The following is a 22565-nucleotide window of genomic DNA, read 5'->3' as shown; positions in this document are numbered from 1 at the left end:
TATATATTTAAAAAAAAAGAAGTGTAGGATTTGTGGGTGTATTTTTTGTTTTGTTGCCACTATTTTGATTTTTCCCCAAATACGTTAAAGGGTCATGAGTTGCATGAGGTAAAAAAGACAATAATTCCCTTGGACACAATTCTAAACCATATACGTAAGTTTGTTCATAAATAGGTTAAGACAAGAAGAGAAAGTGTGGAAAGTGAGGGAATCTGTGGTCATGGCTGCAGGAGTTTTGGCGTTGAAATATGCTTTGGATAGCACAAAGATTGATAAAGCCATTTTGGAGAGTGATTCTGTGTTAGCTGCTGTATGGATCCAAAATCATTTGCTCAATGTGACCTGCCAAGCTTGGACTCAAGTTACAAGAACAGTGGCCACGCTGGAGAATCAAGAAAATTCATACAAGTCCTCATACACTCATACCCTGCCCTACTACATCTAATTCTTGTTGCTTTTTATTCCACCCCCAACAACCTTTTTCTCACATTCAATCTATCTATTTTGAATTTTTCAAATGAAGTCTCAATTCATCAAAAACAAACAAAAAAAATTTGTTTCCCTTATACATAATCCAGAAATTAATTGATAATTACGGACAGAGAGTATTTAGAGATTACGCTCATGTTACCCTAAATATTTAGAGGTGATGACCGCATAGTATGGAGATTCCCTAGGAGCAGTCTTACGACCCAGGACATTTATCATCTTATGATGCCGCCTGAACCGAAAGTAGGTTGAACTTCGCTACTTCTGGGTTCTTTGAAGATCCCTCGACATATGTTATGGCTAGCGATCTTGGAAAAGTTGGCCACTACAGACAAGCCGTGGTTGTCCCATCTTGGGAACTGTGTACTTTGTAATGAGGATATGGTGGAATCACATACCTACTTATTCTTCCGATGCAGATGTAGCAGACGTTGCATTAGCTCTGTCAGATAGCTTACCAGGTTCCCTTGGCCCAATAGGGATTGGGCAAGTGATATTGATTGGGGGACGAAAAAATGGAGAGGGAAGCACATCATCAATGTCTCCTACCGTGCATTACTTGCCTCGTGCGTTTATCATATATGGAAGGAGCGCAATATGAGAAGATTCGAGCATGAGGAGAGACTGCCTTCTACATTGGCTAGGTTAAATGTAGAGGATATTCGGCACCGAATAATTAGCATTGAGTTAGCTAGTTCTGTGAGTACACGTGCATTATACACAAAATGACATCATTGGCCTATTGAGGATAGTGCCTAGATGAGAGCGTGGTTGTACTATAATTTTACTCATTTATGAAGATTACATTTTTCCTAAAAAAAAAAGAAATTAATTGATTATTATTAAAAAAAAATATCACGAATAAGTTTGAATATATTAAAATTTAAAAAAAATAAAATAAAGTTTAATAAAATATTTAAGAGCAAATTGTATAAATAAGAAAATTAGAAATCATAATGGAATTATTAAAAAAATTAAAATTAAGAAATAAAATGGGGGCAGCAGCACGTGCTCCCACCCACCTCCTCACTCGCAGCCTATAGACATATACATTACTTAAGTATTCTAAAACAACACATAACATCCAACTTTGCTGCGCGCACACACACACTCGGAGGTGTGAACTGAACGGGTATGAAAAATCTTGATTTTCAATTATTATTAATTTATATAAATATATTATTTGATTACTTTAATTAATAAATGTAATTCATATTATCCAATATAATGTTTTAAATAAAAATTTTATGATTGGACTATTTGTAAATTGGCGATGGATTGGATAACCCATTTGCTTTAAGAATGCTATAGTGCGATAATTAAATTATCTAATTTATTACATTTAATTATTATCATAATTAATCTACTCAATTTCATCGGGTCTATTAATTAAATGCTTAATTATATAATAGTGAAAAATTGATAGAAAGTTATAGAAATATTAGGATATAATATTTGAAAAATATTATGGTTATTAAAGGGAATATGAAATCTTTATAATAATTTAATTCAGAAATATTATTTAGAATGACAGCTATAAAATTATGAGGGGTTCGATAAAATAAATTCTTATGAACTAATTAAAAATTAGTTATATACTTACGGTGTTAAAAATGTCTAGTTATTCAAAAGAAAATAAAATAGAAGTTTGAATTTTGATAGAAATAAAATATTAAATTTTTTTTGGAGCATATACAAATTTTATGTAATTTTTTGTTTTAAATTTGTGATATTTATAATATATTGATTATATGTATTATAACATATTATAGGACACAAGAATAAAGAAGAGGGTTGAGTTGCTCCGTCTATTAACGTAGCCATTTGAGATTTAAGGTAAGTATAGTAATTAAATATATATATATATATATGTACGGATAGTATATATTTGTTGTTTATATATCTCATCATGAATTGTTAATTATTTATCTGAATTACCTTGATATCTGTGAAATTGTTATTATGTGTTTATTTGTGGCGCCCGAAAGATTATAATACATATATAATTATAGGACTAATTGCTAATTATTAAAAAAATTTAGTTGAGAATTAAATTATGAGTTGAAATATGAATATATTAAAAGTCCTAGGCACTGAATTGAAACTTAATAAAATAATTGGGGTTAAATTATAAAACTTTAAAAAGTTAGGGGATCAAATTATAAATTAACAAAAGTTATTAAAAATTAAAATAAAAGAAAATTTAATAAAAAATTTTAAAGTGGCAGCACACATGGGCTGCTACTATTTCTTTTGGTGGCAAGTGGTGCCACTTTTGAGTATTATAATATATATATATATATATATATATACATATATAATAGTAATGTATATTATTATATATAAATGTGAAGAAACAGTACATCCACAACATTTTCGGACAAGTTTCAAACGAGCAGGTAAGAAATTATTATTTAATTAGTATTTTTGCTAAATATAATTTATACTATTTGGTTTAATATTTAATAAACAAATTTAATCAATTTGAGTAATTATAAAATTAATGATCAGTAAATGTTTCAATTGAATTAGAAATGCTATAATTATCGATTTAAATTACTTGATTTGTTAGATTTAATCATTATTATGATTAATTTACTCTATTTTATCGGATTTATTGATCAAATATTTAATAATATGCACTGGTGTTTAATTAAAATCTATAGTAGCAAAGAATTAATATACAGAAAATTTATAAAAATATTCGAAAAATATATTTAAGAAATATTAGAAAGTTTTATTTTAAAATATTATATTTATTAAAAGAAATGTGAGAGTTTTGAGATAATTTAATTTCATAAATGTTATTAAGAACGGTAGTGGAGTTTAATGAAATTTATTTTTATGAGGTAATAGATAAATTATATTTATCTTAGGAAGCCTATATTGTCTAGTTATTCAGAAGAAATGGTACGAAGATTTGTATTTGGATGAAATAAAATATTAAAAGATTGTTAGAAATTGTACGAGTAATATTTAATATCCTATTTAAAAATTACGATATTCTCGATATATTGATTAATATGCATTATAACTCATTATAGACAAGAGAATAGAGTGATTCTCCATTTTGCTGATTAAAACAAAGATCAAAGTAACTAAATAATTAGTATTATTTATTATATGTTTCCTTTTCCGTGATACTACTTTTATGTAAGTTTGTAATTCGTGTTGGAATTGATTCATATGGAATTGTATGAGTGGCAGATGATTTAATTTGAAAGATTATGTTGTGAAAGTGAAATTTGAAAATATATTAAAATGTTCTATTTGCTAAATAATGTGTTGTTAGTGTTTCCAAATGAACATATGTAGAGATGTGGTTTACGTTACTGGTTGCTTATAAGAACGGTGATATGTGAAAATGAGAAAATTATGAAAATTGAATATAACTATGATATGAATACCCTTTGATATTGTTGAATAGCCTGTGTGGCAAAATGAAATGGAAAGGGTTTTGATGCGAGCTAAAAAAGTTATGATGTTATATAAAAGAACTTTGATGCGATTGAAAGAATGGTGAGATTAAGTTGATGGAGAAAAACACCAATCACCTTCCAAAAAGCAAAACGTCACGGAGATTCATTTAAACATTATATAATAAATGGTGAGGTTGAGTTGATGGAGAAAAAACACTATATCACTTTCTAGTAAGTAAACTACGAAAATATGAGTTTAATTAATTGTTTGTTATGAGTTGATTATATTGGGACTAAATTGATTATATTCTACACATGTTGCTTATTTTGTCTTATCTGGACTATATTTGATGTACATATGTAGATGGTGCCGGTTATTTACTTACTGAGTTGCAGGCTCATTCCTCTACTCATATTTTTCAGGAGTAAATCTTGTGCAGCCTACCCAACGAGAGCTAGGTCCAAACCTTATATTCAGTCAGGCCGGCTCAGTATGCGATTTCTCCTTATTCATCAATAAAATACAAATCACATTTTAGGATGTATAGAGAGGAATTAAAAATATGGATGGTGTGAGAACTACTAATAATGGTTTTACCGTGATGTGTTTGATATGTACATATATATATGTATATATATATAATCTTGGGCTTAAATGCATAAAAAATCCCTGTATTTTGAAAATTCAGCTAAAAACCCCTTGTGCTGTAAAAATAGGCTAACCCCCCCTCCTCAATTTTATTAAATGTAGCTTAATCATTCATTTCTGTTAAATATAATTAATGGCGTTTTCACTTTTTTGACAAAGGACTGTTATGTCCTTACTTATATTATATTATTTCTTATTTAATGACAGTTGAATCTTTATAGACTATATGAAAATCGTCAAATTTAATCAATTAATTTTAACCGTTGGATCTTAAATTTATAAAAAATAAAAAAAATTAGATATAACTAACTTAAATATATATTATAAAAAATAAAATTATTATTTAATAAAATTAACCCTTCCTCCCCCGTCGTCCTCTTCCCACCACCCGTCGCCCAGACTTGTGCCCTTCTAACGTCGCCCCCAATCGCACAGATTTGGGCTACGTCTCCGTCGTGTGGAACAACACAGATCTAGGCAGCGACGCCAGACCGTCATTGATTTTTTTTTCTTTTTTTATTTTTGAATTTTAATTTTAAAAAGACTAAAAATTTAAATTAATTAAATTTACAATATTTGTTTAAATAATTTTAAATTTAAAATAATATAACAGATTTTTAAGTTTTAGTTTTAATATTTATTTTTAAATACATAGAATGCACCATAATATTATTTAAATACATAGATAATTTATTTAAATATTTTAAATAGGTATAATTTAAATTTGTTAATAATATATAATTTTTATAATTATTTTATATTTATATTTGTTAAGATATTTTAAATTTGAATTAAATTAAATTATAAGACTTTTTTTATATACTTTTGTCATATTTTAAGTAAATATATTTTTAAAAAATTATTTAATTTTTAAGATAGATGAAAATATATGAAAAAGAAACAAACAAAACAAGTCAAATGTCCAACTCAAATATATAGGGACTATAAGGGCGTTTTAGTCCAAAATGCCCAAAATTAAGGTCAAAAGCAAGTGAAAAACACCCCAAAAAGCACAAGAAATGCGTGTAAAGCACCTTATGTTCATTATTAATAGAAGTGGTATTTTGTGTTGAGTTTTACAAAATACATGAGGATTTTTAGCCTATTTTTAAAATATAGAGGGGTTTTTATTTATTTCAACAAAATATAGGGGGTAAAATGAATTTTAGCCATAATCTTGTGGGTTGATTGTGTTTGTTGTGACGTTGAGATTATGTGTATATATTACCCCTGAATTATATGCATATTTATGTATACATAAATAGGGTTTGCTTTAAGTATGATATTTAGGGGAGATATAGTTGTACCTATATTCTTGGATTATGTATCATTAGAGGGTGCTACATTTGGTGGTATTGATTGTCCAACTAAGCGATAGTATTTATAGTATTTTGGATCATCTATTTGTCTAGCTTCTTCAGGATGCTTCATTTCAGGCAATTCAATGAAATTAACCTCTAGTAAGTCATCAAATATCCCTGCCACATCGGAGTCAAGGAATGGATATTGCTTTGCTTGCATTTCCTTCATAGTTAATTTTCTTCGTCGATTCTCTTTAGGGCTTATTCTTTGGAATGCATTTGCCTTGCTCCGGAGTTTGAAGGATGCCACATTTACTGCCATTAACTCCTTCTTTTGAGCCTCCGAATAAAGTTTGCCCCCTCTTTACTTCTTATTTTTCCTTGGTTCTACAGGATTCTTGAATTGGAGGTCTGTTAACTCCACTCTTTGTCATACTTAACTCCATGTCATGTTCTCGAGTGGTTAACTCTTTAAAAGATTTAGGTAAGATTCCTTGAAGAATGTAAAGAAAGCCCTAATGCATCCCTTGAATGCACATCTCAATGGCAGAAGTTTTATATAATCGATCTTTACAATTAAGGCTTAAATTCCTCTACCTATTGATGTAGTCTATGACTGGTTCTTCTTTCCATTGGCGAGAATTCGTAAGCTCTATCATGCTGACAGTTCGTTGAGTGCTATAGAAGCAATTTAGAATTTCTTGCTCTAGTTGTTCCTATCCATCGATTGAGTCAGCTTCTAAGTCACTATATAGTCGCATTACCTTTCAGTGATCGGACAAACTACTTGACTAGATGATTGCCATATGTTCCCGTGTTGTTGCACGTTTCAACGAAGTGAGCCACGTGTTGCTTATGATTGCATTTGCCATTAAATTACTGGAACTTTGGTGGTTAAAAACCCTTCGGCATATTCAAGTTGTCAATCTTTTGAAGTAAGATTTGGAGTAAGTAAGGGATGGCTTTGAGCTCCCCTCGATCTTGCTTCTGATGGTTCCCTCAATGAATTCTTTCAGTTGGTCCATGGGAATCAGTCCATCGAATGAAACTTGAAATTCTTTTGCAAATTTATCCTTCTCAGTATAATGCTGCTTTGTGGATGGCTCTGCTTCATCATGAGCTTCTACTTGTTTCCCCATGATATGATTTGTGTCGTCATTATCTGTCTTGTTGATCAACCTAGCAATTTGAGCATCTTGCTCTTCCACATGCTTTGTAAGTCCTTCACAATGGCTCTTGTCAGGCTTGCAAGCTGCTCTTACATAGTTATAGCATTTGTCACCATGAATAAAGCCACATTTGTTGTGAATGAGTAGCTAGACACGGAGCGAGAAGATGATGAAGGAGATTTATTTCCATCATCTTTGCTTGCGTGGCTAGGTAAGTCTGAGTCCTTCTGGACATACTCAGTGAGAGGAATCATCTAGGACAATTCTTTAAGTTTCTTCGATATGTTCCTCATAGTAACACCAATACTCTTGGTACTAGAGTTTGAAGACTTTAATATGGCGAGTTTGGAACTCACCGTCTTGGAAGATTTTCCTTGAGTGTCCATATAAGTGCTTTCACTCTTTGCTGAAGGGAAAAGAGGAAGGGTAGAATGTCCTAGGAGGCGTGCCAAAATTTGTGAGCACTAATTTTATTTTGTATGAAAAATTAAAAATAAATAAATTATCACAAATAAAAATATTTGAATTAAAATATCAAAGTGAGTGCAATCTCTATTATATCCCTTGATTCTTCTCTTTAAAATTAGTATTTTTAAAACTTGACAAGTTCAAAGGGTAATTTCCACATAGATCTCCTTTGAACTTGAATTTGAATTTCTATAACGTTAATTCAAGGGCTCACGCTTGTAATCCCGAATTAAAGACTATAGTGCTGACCTAAAATTTGAGGATTTGGAAGTGAATTTTTCATTTGGATCTTCTTGACAATATGTGGAGATATTTATAATATAATTCAGTGGCTTAGCCCCAGTAATCCCGAACTAAATACTATAATTTGTGGCATACCTTTGAAGAAAGAATCGATCACCACCTTGAACGTCTTTTAATATTCTTAAACTCAAAAAACTTTGTAAAAAGAATTATTTGGCCTTCTTCCCTTGCTTTGCTCTTCGTTCTCTATCTTTATGTGGTGAATGAGGTTTAATGTCCCCTTTATATAGGTGTGAAAATGGTAGAGTTGTGATGTACCTCAACACCTTTTGTATTATCTCTTTATAATTTAATTTAAAGAGATCAATACATTGAATATTTGAAATGATATGATTGGTAAACTCGACATTATCTCTTTAATATTTATATCTTTTAAAGAGATAAATATCATAAATATTTGTCTTGATTTGATTATATCGTACAAGTACTTGCTCTACGTGAAGCGCTCTGATTGGCTTGATTTTTTTACTACGAGGCATGATTTGATTGGTAGAAAAATTTTATTTTGACAGTTGTCGGCCGTTGATTTGATGTCAAAATATATATTAAAAATCATCAATTAAATTAACTATTTATATTTGGAATTAATTTAGTAAATTCTAAAATATAAATAAAAAATACTATAATTTGATAATTAATATATTATTTGATACTTGTCATTATTTAATCTAGTGTAAAATTAATTTGTCTACAACGGCATTGTAATTATCCCTTACAAAAAATATCATCTGAATAATGGAAACAACCACGCCTTCTTAATTTTGGGACATACTGTAGTTGGAAAAAATGCTATTTTTGTTTACAAAGACATCATAATTGTTTTATTTTTAAAAAGGCAGGCGATAAATTGCTATTTATTTTTATAAGGAGATAATTTGTTCATTTTCAATATTATAGGAAGATAAATTACATTAAACTCTTTTATAGTTTTATTATTCGAGAACAGGTTAAGATTGGACCTTGTCTGCAACCAGTATCAGAGGATAAATTTGCGGCTGAATTTCACAACTAAGCTAGGCGCACACTTAACGTGACATTCATATGATTTTATATATTATTGAGAGACTAATTGATAATCATTAAAAAAATTTAGATTTAATTATAAATAAATTATAAGTTGGAATTGAAATATATTAAAATTTGAATGGAGTAAATTATAGCTCATTATAATATTTGGGAGAAAATTATATTAATTAATAAATTAGGTAGGACGTAATATTTTTTTTTAAATAAATAATAAAAAAAATACACTAAATTTTAAATGAGAAAATGCACTAAATAATGAAAATACATATCATGTATACTTGGGGAAAATACCCTCACGAGTCTACGGCTTAGGATACCATTTTGGTCAAAGAGCAAATATTATATATATATGTATATTATTTTAACCAATAAGCCGCTGCCAATCCTCCTCTCAGTCCGACTAAGTCACTTCTGGGAAGTTTCTTACCTCAAAGCTGCGTTTTCAAGACACTAAACATATATTTGGTACAATGATCTCTTCTCGATGATTGGAATTTTGTGATTTTCGTGTCTTTTGTGCTTAATGAAGTGATGATCATAAGAGATTCACAGTTCACAGAAGAGGAGAGTAATAAAGCTGTTTCCTCAACTGGGAACTATGGAAAGAAATATGTAAGGATAGTTCAAGTATAACTACAGTGTCACTTGTGTCTCTGTCTTACAACTACGTACAGCACTAAGTTCACTGTGTCCTGATGCTTATGTTGTTATGTACTGCAACATTTTCAGGTTGGAGGAGGTAAAGAGTTTGAGAGATGGCGACCACACACGAAGCAATAGACCAAAATCAAGCCCCAAGAAGAATGTTGTTGATCCTCAAGGGCCTTTTCTTCTAATGTGGAACAAAATGTTTGTTATTTCTTGTACGATTTCCTTATTCCTGGATCCGCTTTTCTTCTACGCACCAGTGGTTGATGCCAAGAACCTATGTCTATCCATGGACGAGAAACTGAAGATCACTGCCTGTGTTCTTCGCTCATTCCTTGACATTTTCTACGTATTTCATATTGTTTTGCAGTTTCGTACTGGATTCATTGCCCCTTCTTCTCGAGTATTTGGAAGGGGCGAGCTGATCGAGGATCGTAGAGCGATAGCCAAACGATATCTCTCGTCCTACTTCATCGTAGACATTTTGTCAATTCTTCCTCTACCTCAGGTATTACTACATTCTGTTTGAGTATCAAATAAAACTATTAACTAAAACTTGTTGCGTTATGTCGTACTTAACTCCTTTGGTTGTTTGTTTCGTCTGTCAGGTAGTCATTCTGATTGTAAATGCTCCAATTTCTCTACCCACAAATGACCTCCTGAAGATGGTTATTTTGGCGCAATACATCCCAAGATCTCTTCGGATTTATCCCTTATCCAAGGAGGTCACAGCTTCAGGCGCAGTATTTGCTGACACGGCCTGGCCTGCAGCCGCTTACAATCTCCTTCAATGCATCCTTGCCAGTCATGTAAGTTAATTTCTTCCTTCTCAGTATGGAGGTTGTTTATGTAAGTATATACTAGCTAGGAGATTGTATAATTAGGATTTGATTATCTATTTTCTAGTTTATGTTCTCTTTCTATGTACAAAATAGATATAGGTATAATCACATGGAGACAGGAGATCAACTAGGAGATGTTTTATTACAAAGAAAGACTATATATAATTGGGACTTGAGTGGATTATTCTCTACAACAAGTTGGCTCAATTAATATCTATGCTCTAGTTTGGGGGGAGAGTTGAAGAAAACGAAGTTGTATAATATATGTTTGTTAGGAATGATAGTAGGGATTTGATTACTTCTCTCTCCTAGTCTAGGGAAGAAACCAATTTACAGGTGTCTGCAAATCTCGTTTGCAACATCTGATCCAGCGGGTGTCTGCAAATCTCGTTTTCAGGTGTTTGGAGCACTGTGGTACGTGATCGCGATAGAACGCAAGGAGAGATGTTGGCGGATGGCATGTAGTGATCATAATGGTTGTAAGTTAGAGGATCTTTATTGCGGGGTGGGCCGTGGAGACACTTCATTTCTGAATTCTTCATGTCCGCTTCTTGAGCCTGACCAGATAATGAGCCCTGCAGACTTTGACTTCGGCATGTTTCTTTATGCTCTTAAGTCTCATGTGGTTGAACAAACAGACTTCACTAGGAAATTCTTCAATTGCTTTTGGTGGGGCTGGCGAAATTTGAGGTTTTCCACTGCTTCAATCTTATAACTTATTTCCTAGTGAAGTCTCGATTGAGGTTCAAACTAAAATATGTTTTTTTTTTCAAAATTCTGGTTTGTTGAGTGTAGTTCATTGGGTCAGAATCTGAATACAAGCAATTCTGTAGGAGAAATTATTTTTGCCCTCTTCATCTCCATCACTGGGCTGGTTCTGGTTGCGTCTGTCATCAGCAGCAGCATACAGGTGACGGGACGCATCTAAAACCTTGACAAAATTATGAGATATGTTACTTATTACCTACCTAAACTTTGCCTTTGTGCATGCTTATGAGTTTTCTTGTTGCAGAAATTTGTACAGTCCGTCGCTGGTAGGCTAGAAGAGGCGAGAATGAGACGTCAGGATATTGAGCAATGGATGTCCCACCGCATGCTTCCTCAGGACTTGAGGGCTCGTATAAGACGATACGAACAGTACAAATGGCAAGAGAAAAGAGGCGTCGAGGAACAATCCTTGATCAGTAACTTTCCTAAGGATTTGAGGAGGGACATCAAGCGCCATCTCTGCTGGACTTTATTAACAAGAGTTAGCACACTTCAATCAATTTCTACTTATTTCCATTTCTATTGTATGATCGCCATGTTAAAGTTGTTAGCTAATCATTCTAGGTGCCGGTTTTTGAGAGAATGGACGAACAGTTGTTGGATGCAATGTGTTCTTGTCTAAAGCCCGTTCTCTACACGGAGAACAGCTTTATTTTTCACGAGGGAGATCATGTTGATGAGATGCTATTCATAATGAAAGGTAACATATTGACTATGACAACAAATCGTGGCGGAACCAGTTTCTTCAACTCGGTATATCTCACAGCTGGAGACTTCTGTGGGGAAGAACTTGTGACATGGGCTCTCGACCCCAACTCTTGTTCCAGCCTTCCTATCTCGACCAGAACCGTGCAGGCTGTCAAAGACGTTGAGGCTTTCTGTTTAACGCCGGATGACTTGAAATCTGTCATGTCCCAGTTTAAACATCTACACAGCAAGCAGCTTCAGCACACTTATAGGCAAGTTCAGAGATCAAGTTTCCATAGGTTAACAAGAGCTTACCCTCACAATTATTGATAATTTAGTCTTTCTCCAAAAAAAAACTTGCTTCAGGTTCTATTCCCAGCAGTGGAGGACATGGGGTGCCTGCTTTATACAAGCAGCATGGCGTCAGCATTACAAAAGGAAGATTGCAAAGTTGCTGCAAGAAGCAGAAGATACACTGCAGAATCCGTTGTCCAAGGAAGGATCGGGTAGTTTGCCAAGCCTTGCTGCAACCGTTTACGCATCAAGATTTGCCACCAATATGCTAGGAAACTTGCGATGTAATCATCCACGTAACATAATTTCATCTCCAAGATTACCACCTCTACTGTTTCAGAAGCCAGCTGAGCCTGATTTTAGTGCAGGAAATCCTTCATAGAAATCGGTGATTGTTAGAATAGTTACTGGAGGCCGCTAAAATAAGAGTAGTCTACCTCTTGATTTTATGCCTCCCATTTATAATTACCATGCTTGTGTTTACCTCTTCGTACATAAAAATCCAATCGAGTTTATTCCCACCTTCGTAAATTTACTCTGACTAGGCAAGTCTTATGTTGTCCTATCCACAGACAGATACAACTTCCACATGTACACTTTTGGTACAGGCGCAAGACAAGCAAGTTCATTCCAAAGTTTTGTTAATTTTGTAAGATAGGCAGTGAGTGATAGATCCTTTTGCAAAACTGAACAAATATATCTCTGTATTTTGAAACACCATAGGGCCATTACTACAGCCATATCTGGTCTGTATTGCAAGCCACAACTCTTGTGAAGACGCACAGCACATAAAGGCTTCTACGATATCTTTTGAGATGGAATTCCAGATCCATGATGTCACCATTAAGTCTACACATCTCCATTCCTCAAATTCGGTGAACCACCGGCAGGTCGTGGAGAAGTTCCATCTATGAAGCCGAGCTTCATCTTCGTGCCAAGAGATACATAGACAACACGACTCTATTGCCAAATGAGGGAGAAGTCATCAATGCACAACAAATTAATGTTTAATGATTTGATCATGTGTGTCTTGTTTGAGCTTCGATTTCAGGCAGCATTAAGCCCCAGTTTAATTATTACCATAGGATCATAGTGTTGCTGCTGCTCCTCCATCAGTTTCATTTGGATATTTTGAATCATTCATTTAGGACACTTTATAACATCTTATCAAAATATTTTTAAAAACTTATGCAATTGCCCGAACATTTGAATATCGTATTATTATTCAATTTTATTTTACAAGGGTACTAAAGTTTGAATACTACCATTAAATTTTTATAATATCGTATTATTATTCAATTTTATTTAAAAACTAAATAATCAAATTTTTGCCAATGACAGGAGACATGGGTTGGGCCTTACCTGGTGGAGTTGGTCCATTAATATATAACTCTCCAGCCCAAAACCCACCTGACGGCGGCTTCAGACATAGAAGTGGAGACCCAGTTCACATATAACTGGCAAAGGATCTTCGTTTCATTCTTAATCTCCTACCTTGTATCGGTTGAAGAGAGAAGAGGAACCTGCCCAGCGTTTCTGGATTGGTCAAAGCTGCCGATGGAGGTGTTTGAATCTGATATCCACCAGGTGTTTGTGAAATTGCTTAATGGAAGGCACAGGATCATAAATTTTACTACCCCTTCCATCTCCGTCTCCACCCTGAAACACCGCATTCAGACACTGACCTCCATCCCCTCTCACTTCCAGCTCCTCCTACTCAATGATTCGCGTATCCTCCATGACCACCAAACCCTGAATATAGCTAAATCCCTCGGAAACTTTTTGTTCGATGAAACCCTAGGTGGTTCCACTTGTAAGACCCGATTTTCTCAAAATCAAAATTTTAGTGGATTGTCCTCCTCGGATTTGTCCGGAAATGCGGTGGGTTTTGATGGGTCGCAGGATTTTGCCAAGTTTCCGGTGGTGGTGCATTTGTTGCTGAGGCTTAGGGGTGGAAAGGGAGGGTTTGGATCATTGCTGAGAGGGGCGGCGACCAAGGCCGGGCAGAAGAAAACGAATAATTTCGATGCTTGTAGGGATATGAGTGGCCGGAGGCTGAGGCACGTCAACGCGGAGAAGAAGCTGGAAGAGTGGAGGGCAGAGGCGGAGGAGAGGAAGTTGGAGAAGATGGCCGAGGAGTATATCAAAAAGAAGGCAAAGGAGGTGGTGAAGAAGGGGAAGAGCAATGGGGGTGATAGTGCTGAGAAGTATGTGGCTAAGTATAGGGAGGATTCAGCCAAGTGTATGGAGGAGGTGGAGAGGTCAGTCAGGGAGTCAATTAAGGGGTTGGTGAGCTCGAAGAGGAAGAGTAGCGCGGTGGGAGGTGAATCTGATTCCAAGCGCTTGAAGATATGGTAGGAAATTCTTAAAACCCTTTGAGTATTGGTTTGTCTTTTTACAATATCGTGGGGCGTTTGAAATTTATCCCCTGACATATAGATCCTGGCAAAGTTGGTGGATTATTAACAAAGTTACTTTTCTTGATATATTACAGGTTTATCACTTTTATGATATAACAGTAATCATATTGCTATGTGCTAGAGATTTGGAAAATAATTAATGTTGCTATGTCCAGGATTCACCTTTTGATGGCATTTTTTTTTTTTTTGGTCTTTTCAGGATGGGAAAGAGAAAATTTGGTGATAGTGACAGTGAGGATGATAGTGATGAAGATGAAGAAGGGGCGGACAATAAATCTGTTATTATAGATAGTGGGAGTCATTCAGATTCAAGCAAAGAAGCAGAAGGAAGTTCAAGTTCATTTACTGGTGGAAAACATGATGATGGACATCTTGATCAAGGTTCCTCTGGGAGTGGCTCTGAGGAAGAAGGCAATGTTAGTGAAGAATCTTTTAGACCAGGTAGAGGTCCGGATGTATGTGGTGATGATGGCACAAGGAAAAGAAATAATAATGCTTTAGAGAGTCTTGCGGAAAATATGGAGCATCATGGAGTTGATGTAAATGTGCCTGGTACATCTCACTCTTCCAATGTAGAAAAAATAACCCAGGTACCTGGTGTCTCTTGTTTAAAGGAAGTAGTTCCTTCTGCTGCAGAAGTGCCAGAGCCAGTTCAGGAAGAATCATTGTCTGCGAGTGCAGTAGTTCAAGACTCAGACAAGCCCCTCAACTTTGATGAATATCATTCAGCAGGGGAATTAGAGGTATGTCGGTAATGATGTGGTCTCTTTAATTAGTGCATAAAACTTATCGTCGTGGTCTTGCCTAGGTTATAATTTGTGTTATTTTAAACACTGGGTGTTGGCCATTGATTTTGTATAACTATGATTGATACACAGGCTCTTGGCATGGAGCGATTAAAATCAGAACTTCAAGTCCGGGGTTTGAAATGTGGGGGTACCCTGCAAGAACGTGCAGCCAGGCTCTTCCTGCTCAAGACCACACCATTGGAAATGCTTCCAAAGAAGCTGTTTGCCAAGAAATGAAATATCTTGTGTGCCTCAACTGACTTGGTTCATCATTTTGCTCTAGTTCAACCATATGTGATATAGGCTGAAGGTTTATGTCAGATGCTATAGAAGTCTGTAAATCATTGTGCTCTTCTTCTTGTTATAGAGACTGTATTTCTTCATTTCGATTTAAGCTACGCACGCATGTACGGGGTTCAAATTGGATCCCAGGCTTTCAGTAAAATCATGGTCCAAATAAATGAATTTACTTAAATCAGGAAGTTCTGGGTTATGAGTACCATTTGTAACTCAAACTTCGGTAAGATCACCAAAATTTCATGAATTATCATATGAACATGATGATGAAATTGGGATCCTGATGAACTGCGATCCGAGCTTTTCAAGAATCGAGATACTTCTAATGTGTAATTGTTACATGGAAAGGTCTCTAATGTAGAAGTCAACAAGTCCAATAATATAAGCTGATGTAACATGGCAACAATGCTCACAGTTGGCAATGCTTCAGGATCTCTTTGGGATGAAAGCTCTCTAAGCATATGGAGCTGGTAATAGAATCAGGCCCTGAATGTGATATGCTTTCACTAAGAACCACCAAGTCTTTGCAATAATTGATTCTGAACTCGTTCAGCCCTCTAGTTGAGGATGGTGCTGCTGCAGTTGGCTCTAGTAGATACTGGCAGTACATTGGCCGTGGGTGAGCTGGAGTTGGTCTTGTTTCTCCCAGCTAGCGAGTGCACGTGGCACAACAAACAGATTATGAATATTGTGCCCATTGTTACAAAGGATGGGTTGCAAAAGGGTGATTTAGCTGAAATGGTCCACAACTTACCCTTGAGTTCACCTGCAAGTTAATTATGTTCCTGATGTTCATGTGTAAGATAATTGCTAAGATATATAGTATGAGGGAATAACAGATGACGAAACATAGAACAGAGAGACATAACAGGGTTTGGCCTTAAGGTCTTTAATGGGGTAAAACAAGCCAGAAATCAAGATTTGGAATGATATTGACCTGTAGATACAATTTGATCTTCACGAGCTAGGCAATTTATGGAGTTCCACGTCAAGTAAAGATCACTGTGAACTCCATCCAATTCAAACTGACCTGGCCAAAAACCGGAGCAGCCAACTGTCAATAACCTGCCAACCATATGCTAATATGCAATCTGGTGGTAGCAACTGTGGCATTCGTGGAGTTGCTAGGGCAATCAATTGGAAAAACACAACGGCCTATCATTTCAGAGTCTGAAGAGGCATGTGAAAAAACATGGAGTTTTGGTAAGTGATGGCCTTAAATGAAGATGATGAGAGGTTCAAATTCTTCATCAGCCGTCCCATACGGCAGTCTCCAGGATTATGGGTGGGTGTATGTATCGACTATAATGCCCTATGTAACATACATAAAGTCTCCAGTATGCTTTGAGATGGAGTTGCAAAGAAAATTGGTCAATTTTCTCCAAGAATTACAGGTAATACTGATGATAAGGAACAAAATAAGTGTTTATTTCCATTAAGAAATATTCATAGAAACACAAGGAAACCAAGAAAATCACAAAGAACAAAAGAGATCAGATGTATGCACAGAACAGCATATGCAAATAGCAGATAGAGAACATGATCATCATAACAGCAACTTTCATATGTACAAGAGGCTTTGGACAAATACTAATATTTCAGTAAGATCACGAAAAATTGAAGAATAATCATATCAAGATATGAAGGAACTGTGATCTTCCTAGATTTTCAAAATACTGTAATGTTTAGTTAATATTTGAAGGCCTTTTAAAGAATAGAATGGAAAGTTTGTCCCAAGCCTTCTTGATAGACAATTTCCTCGATCTGTGGAGTTGTTTTCTAGGCCATCTAGTAGATATAACTTATATAAAAGTCTCTAGAAGAAACAAGATTTACTATGACTTGGCCCTGGTTACTGCATTGCAGATTCCTATAATCTTAATAATTTGTGTGGGGTTGATCAGCTTCTAATTTGAAAGGGTAGCTAATAGGAAGGAAAATGTTTCCACAAGGAGAAGTTCCTTTCAAATGAAAAAAGAAAGAGTGCTATGGAGGAAGCTGTCATAGTTGGCTATATAGAGGAATATAAGACAGGCTGGCCTAAGTCTATGCGATAAGAAAGTGATTTGCAAGAAGTTCACTTGTAACATAGGCCAGTTGAATGATGTTGAGGAAATGAAACTGGTTCCTGTGGTTGTATGTAGAACAAGGAACATGAACTAAAAGCCCTTGACTCAAAACAATCCTCAAGTAATTTTTTATGCTGGATTAAACAAAAGGAAAAGTCCCATTGAGGTTGTAAGTTCTGATCAGTTATTCGTGAAGGAGAAACTCAAAAGAAAGCTTAATTTTGGTTGTGCCAGCTGAAGGGCATATAGTTGCTGCTATGTAGAAAAGTAGAAATCATCAGACCATAATACTCAGAGGCTTCTGTTTTTGTTGGCTTTATTTTGAATCTCTGCATAACTGTGAGAGCATCAGGAAGGTGATCAGTTTCTTGAAAATAGACTGACTTAGCTACTGTTGAAGGGTTCAGAACAAAGATTACGGCTTTCACTTCACTATATGTTGCAGGATGTGGTGTTTGTTGACGATAATATTTTTCTTTCAGTCATTTCCATACAGAATTATCCCAAACTTGAATGAATATGCAGCTTTGTGAGGGCTGAAAGCTAAAATTGTTTTTATATAAGTGAAAGATTCATGAATCATTTGCAGTGTTCTACACTTCAATTCTAGTTTGTTGGATTCTTCAAATAATTATGTAAACAAGTATTGCAATATAACAGATAGTAGAAGGTATCTAAACCAAAAAGAGAAGTAATGAATTGGAGTTTTCTTGGATATTTTTCATCATGCTTAGGTATGCTTGTAGCTGGCACAAAAGAAACAATGTAAAAGATAAAAAATCCGGTCGTGAAACATTGTTATAAGTCGCTGTCAGAAAGGATTGTTCTGCAAACCGGACAGGTTCTGCTATTTCTTAACCACAGTTCAATACACTCTGCATGGAAGCAATGATCACATTTCGCAATGCATCTTATCATCTCTTTTGGATAATAGCTATCTAAGCATATAGGACAGGTATTAGAATCAGGTTCTGAATTTGTTCTGCTTTCACCAAGAGCCACCAACTCTGTGCAAGCACTGATTTTGAATTCATCCATTCCTCCATTCGTGGCGCGTGGTGGTGCTGCTGCTGCAGTGTCTGTGGCAGATACCGGAAGTACATCTGCCGTGGGCGAGCTGGAATTGGTCTCATTTGTCCCAGCTAGCGAGTGTGTGAGGCTCAACAAACAGATTACAAATATTATGGCCATTGTCACAAAGGATGGAACGCAATAGGGTGAATTAACAAACTGGGTCCACAAGTTACCCTTGTGTTTTTTATCTGCAAGTTAAACATGCTTATGTTTAAGATAACAGCAATACCTGAAGTATGAGAAAAGAAGAAATTGAAGAACAGATATTCAACATAGAACAGAAAGTTTCTCCAGAGATAAATGATCCAGAGGCCTAATAGACATTTTACGTATTCATTCTCTTTTCTTATGCACTGTTTCAGTAATGAAATAGAAAGTGATATTGATGATGATGATGTGCTGGTCAATGATTGGAAGAAAGTGTAGTAAAAAGCAAGCCAGAAATCATGAACTGGAATGTTTTACCTTTATGTACCGGGGGATCATTTTGATCTTCACAAGCTAAGCAACTAATGGAGTTCCACGTCAAGTAAAGATCACCATAAATTCCTTCGAATTCAAACTGACCTGGCAATAAAACGGGGAGCAGCCAACTGCCAATAAGCTGGCAACCATAATCTAACATGTCTTCCGATGAAACAAAAGCAGTAGCAACTGTGACATTCGTGGCGTTGCTAAGGCAATCAATTGGGTAAACAAATAAGTTTATTATGTCCGAGTCGAAAGGACATGTGTAAAACTTGTAGGTCTCATGAGCAATGGCAGTAAATGGAGACGACGAGAGGTTCAACTTCATCAGCCGTCCTATAAGGCACTTTCCAGGATCATAGAGTTGTATGTACTTACTATAGTACGCTATGAAACGTACATAGAAATCTCCAGCATAAGGAAGAGTTGCAAGGGCTGTCCCAATAGGATCTAGAGTTGCATTGCAAGTGAGATTGATATAGTTACAGCCATCTTGGGTCTGTTCGGTTTTTACTTTGAAAGGAAACTTTATGGGGAGGCTGTCACAGTATGAAGTAGGACAAATATTCTCATTACCAGCATGGACAGTGGAGAAGATTGTGATAAGAAGGAAAAGAATTTCAATAACTCCCATGTTTCTGAAGTAGGGGAATGTAGAGGGACTTCAATTAGAAGGATACATGTATAAATAAGGTTGTGAAATAACTGTTCTTCCACTTATTCCTTGTGCATATCATCAGGAACAAGAAACTACTGAGAAAATTTGTTTGCATTCTTTGAGCTTGTGTTGTCAAGAACAGTGATTTGTGGTTATTCCCTTGAGTTGTCCAAAGATATAACTATTTGAGAGGGTTTTATCTAATACTCCAGGAGAGTGCTTAGCATAGATCTTTTCATTCCATCGATTTTAACAATGTGTTGGCTGTTGAAGCAAGAGTAACCAACGTGCTGCATTTTCTATGCATGGAAGTTTTTTATAATTTCTCTTTGTCCTTTTCACTTTATGGTACGTGTAGAATGCACCGTGAATGCATGGAAGTAATATCAATTGCACCAAGGCAACAAATTAAAGAAAAACTTATAGTTTATGTGACGAACTTCTGTATTCTTATTCAGTAGGTAATTTAATGTGATTTGCTGTCGAGTCATGTACTCGTATGGCTGCTAAATGATGGAAACGATGATAACAGCACAGCTTGTAATGTTCATGGAAAGCTGCTTATAACGTTCTCATGGGGGCTCCCATAAAGCTCTAATTCTTGAATGAAAACTGAGTCTGATAGCCTGACCTTAAGAATCTATAGTGTATGATTAAGTAGCCAAACTTCTTATTTGTTTGCAAGAGTTACAAGAACGAAAGAATTAAGAAATCTCTATGAGTTGCAGATCTACATTCATGGTACTCTTATACTAGAAAAGTGAAACATTTTTCTTGTGTCTTATTTGGTCGAACCACGTAATTATTTCACCTTCAAATTGTATGGTTACGTTTTTGCACACGAGTACTTTCAAACGACCAACTTGCACAAAAGTGGATAAGTCATTAGTATAACTCTTTCTGAAAAATTACACCAGGAGTTACTGAAAATTTGAATTGTGTTACAAGACAACATCAGAAAGAGAAGTCCTGCAGACAGGACAAGTGCTGTTCTTTCCTAACCATTGCTGAATGCAGGTAGCATGAAAGCAATGGCCACATTTACTTATGATCCGTATTGTCTCTTTCTCACAGTAGTTTTCTAAGCATATCGAGCATGTGTTGTTATTACCACTTGGGATGGTTTCACCACTGTCACTAAGAACAATTATTTCTGTACATGCCATAATTTTGGACTCGTCGAGACCGGTGTTACTAGTGGTGGATGGGAGTGGCATAATGGTGACCATGGTGGTTTGAGGAGTTGGCGTGGTGGTCGAAGTTGCTGCTGCTGCTGAAGCTGAATCAGCTTCGTATTTTTCTCTGATCATCCTCAATAAATGCAAGCAAAAAACTGAGAAGCAGCTAAAGGCAGTAATAATAAGAACTGGCAAACTTGAGGCCATTGCAACTATTTTGGTTAGTGACTTAGCTCCCGATTCATCTGCAGAAAAAGTTCGAAGGTTAGGTAAAACGATGATTACATCCCTTTTCAGATTAGACACGGAATAGTTATAGGCCTGCATTTCTGAAAAACATGATATTTAGACACCATGAAGACTCAAGAGAATTCCTTACCTGATTTTTGATCACCACTTCCTTCACACTCTTTGCACGCAACAACATCCCATGTCAAGAACAAGAAAACTTCATCATAGTATCCATCATAATCAAGCTGGTCAGGAGTAACTGGAATTTGCCAAGTGCCAATATGCCTGCAGCCATAAGTGCCTTCCAGGAATTCTCTTGGCAGTTGACGAGTGGCTATCGTTATATTAGTGGTGTTGCTCAAGCAGCCGATAGGGTAAACATGATGACTCAAAACCTGGGGATCCAAAGGACAGATGTAAAAGGCGTAATTATTGACGTTTTCCGCCTTGAAAGGAGAAGATGCAAGGCTGAAGTTCATAAGCCTTCTGGTGAGGCAATTGCCAGGGTCAGAGAGTTGTATGTATCTTTCAATATAGTCGATATTTTGCACGTAGAAATCACCTGAATTCTCAAGGTTAACAATGGTTGTGCTCTGAGTCATGTTGCAAGTCAGATTGACATAGGCGCAATCAGTTGTGGAGATTTGGTTGTCTAATCTGAATGGATAGTGTATGCTTAATGTGCTCTTTCCACAGTAAGAAGATGGACAATGAGCCCCCCCATGGATAACAGAAATACTCAAGAAAGTTAACAGCAGCAATTTTGAACAAAGTCCCATGTCAATTGGGTGCAAGATTAGTGCAGTGGAGATGTATGTTTGTCTTGTAGACTCCCCTAAGGAACAAGAAACTACAATTAGTGTCGTGTTGGCATCATTCCAGTTTACTAAAGTTAAGGACTAGTTGTAAGAAATAATTACCTTGATTTATCAGCACCGATGTTGTTTGTTTCTGATGATTCGTCATGTTTGGTTTGTCGGAGGGATGAACACAAATTCTCAACCACCATTTCATACGAAAAGAGTTGTCCATGCAATTATTACCTTCATTTCTCTTGCAAATTGGTGGTAAATGCAACTGGCGAATCATGTTTCCCATAAAAAATTTAAGACTCAAATGTAACTTAAAAGTAAAAAAAAATTGAGAAAATATAACCCGGGTGAAATTTTTGGGACATAATATACTAAATAATAAATACATCTTGCATATTATAAAAATAAATAAATAGATTCTTGTACAAACATATATATGAGCCGTGAGTCAATACAGCATATCACATGACCTCACGTAATAAAGAAGGAAAAAGAAAACCACCAATC

General features: G+C 35.4%; 4 protein-coding genes across 5 annotated transcripts; 2 read left to right on the top strand and 2 right to left on the bottom strand.

The window, feature by feature from the left end:
- The first annotated feature begins 9215 nt into the window (after window positions 1–9215).
- On the top strand, window positions 9216–12594 carry LOC105173138 (cyclic nucleotide-gated ion channel 1). Its single transcript, XM_020697775.2, has 8 exons — window positions 9216–9436; window positions 9554–9980; window positions 10081–10281; window positions 10712–11004; window positions 11110–11224; window positions 11327–11563; window positions 11647–12041; window positions 12136–12594. The coding sequence occupies exons 1-8, from the start codon at window positions 9423–9425 to the stop codon at window positions 12443–12445; spliced, it is 1992 nt and encodes a 663-aa protein (XP_020553434.1). The 5' UTR covers window positions 9216–9422; the 3' UTR covers window positions 12446–12594.
- An 892-nt stretch (window positions 12595–13486) lies between these two features.
- LOC105173086 (Ubiquitin-like superfamily protein) lies at window positions 13487–15654 on the top strand. 2 transcript variants are annotated; one of them, XM_011094736.3, is made up of 4 exons: window positions 13487–14417; window positions 14683–15035; window positions 15120–15226; window positions 15362–15654. In XM_011094736.3, exons 1-4 carry the CDS (start codon window positions 13621–13623, stop codon window positions 15506–15508), a joined length of 1404 nt encoding a protein of 467 aa, XP_011093038.1. In that variant the 5' UTR covers window positions 13487–13620; the 3' UTR covers window positions 15509–15654. The 2 variants fall into 2 exon arrangements, with proteins under 2 accessions (XP_011093038.1, XP_011093037.1); XM_011094735.3 differs by having other exon boundaries at window positions 13488–14417; window positions 14683–15226.
- Window positions 15655–18435: 2781 nt separating this feature from the next.
- Window positions 18436–19580, bottom strand: LOC105173137 (putative RING-H2 finger protein ATL21B). The gene is made up of 2 exons (XM_088875628.1): window positions 19150–19580; window positions 18436–18899 (listed from the first exon to the last, which is right to left on the bottom strand). The coding sequence occupies exons 1-2, from the start codon at window positions 19505–19507 to the stop codon at window positions 18436–18438; spliced, it is 822 nt and encodes a 273-aa protein (XP_088731754.1). The 5' UTR covers window positions 19508–19580.
- Window positions 19581–20499: 919 nt separating this feature from the next.
- LOC105173136 (putative RING-H2 finger protein ATL21A) lies at window positions 20500–22551 on the bottom strand. The gene is made up of 2 exons (XM_020697726.2): window positions 21395–22551; window positions 20500–21260 (listed from the first exon to the last, which is right to left on the bottom strand). Exons 1-2 carry the CDS (start codon window positions 22023–22025, stop codon window positions 20779–20781), a joined length of 1113 nt encoding a protein of 370 aa, XP_020553385.1. The 5' UTR covers window positions 22026–22551; the 3' UTR covers window positions 20500–20778.
- Between the last annotated feature and the right edge of the window lie 14 nt (window positions 22552–22565).

Source organism: Sesamum indicum, linkage group LG11 (assembly GCF_026168435.1).
Source record: "Sesamum indicum cultivar Baizhima isolate 11 linkage group LG11, ASM2616843v1, whole genome shotgun sequence".
In the NCBI taxonomy this organism is placed as follows: Eukaryota; Viridiplantae; Streptophyta; class Magnoliopsida; order Lamiales; family Pedaliaceae; genus Sesamum; species Sesamum indicum.
The sequence above is the reverse complement of the archived record's forward strand: the minus strand, read 5'-3'. Positions and strand labels throughout refer to the sequence as shown.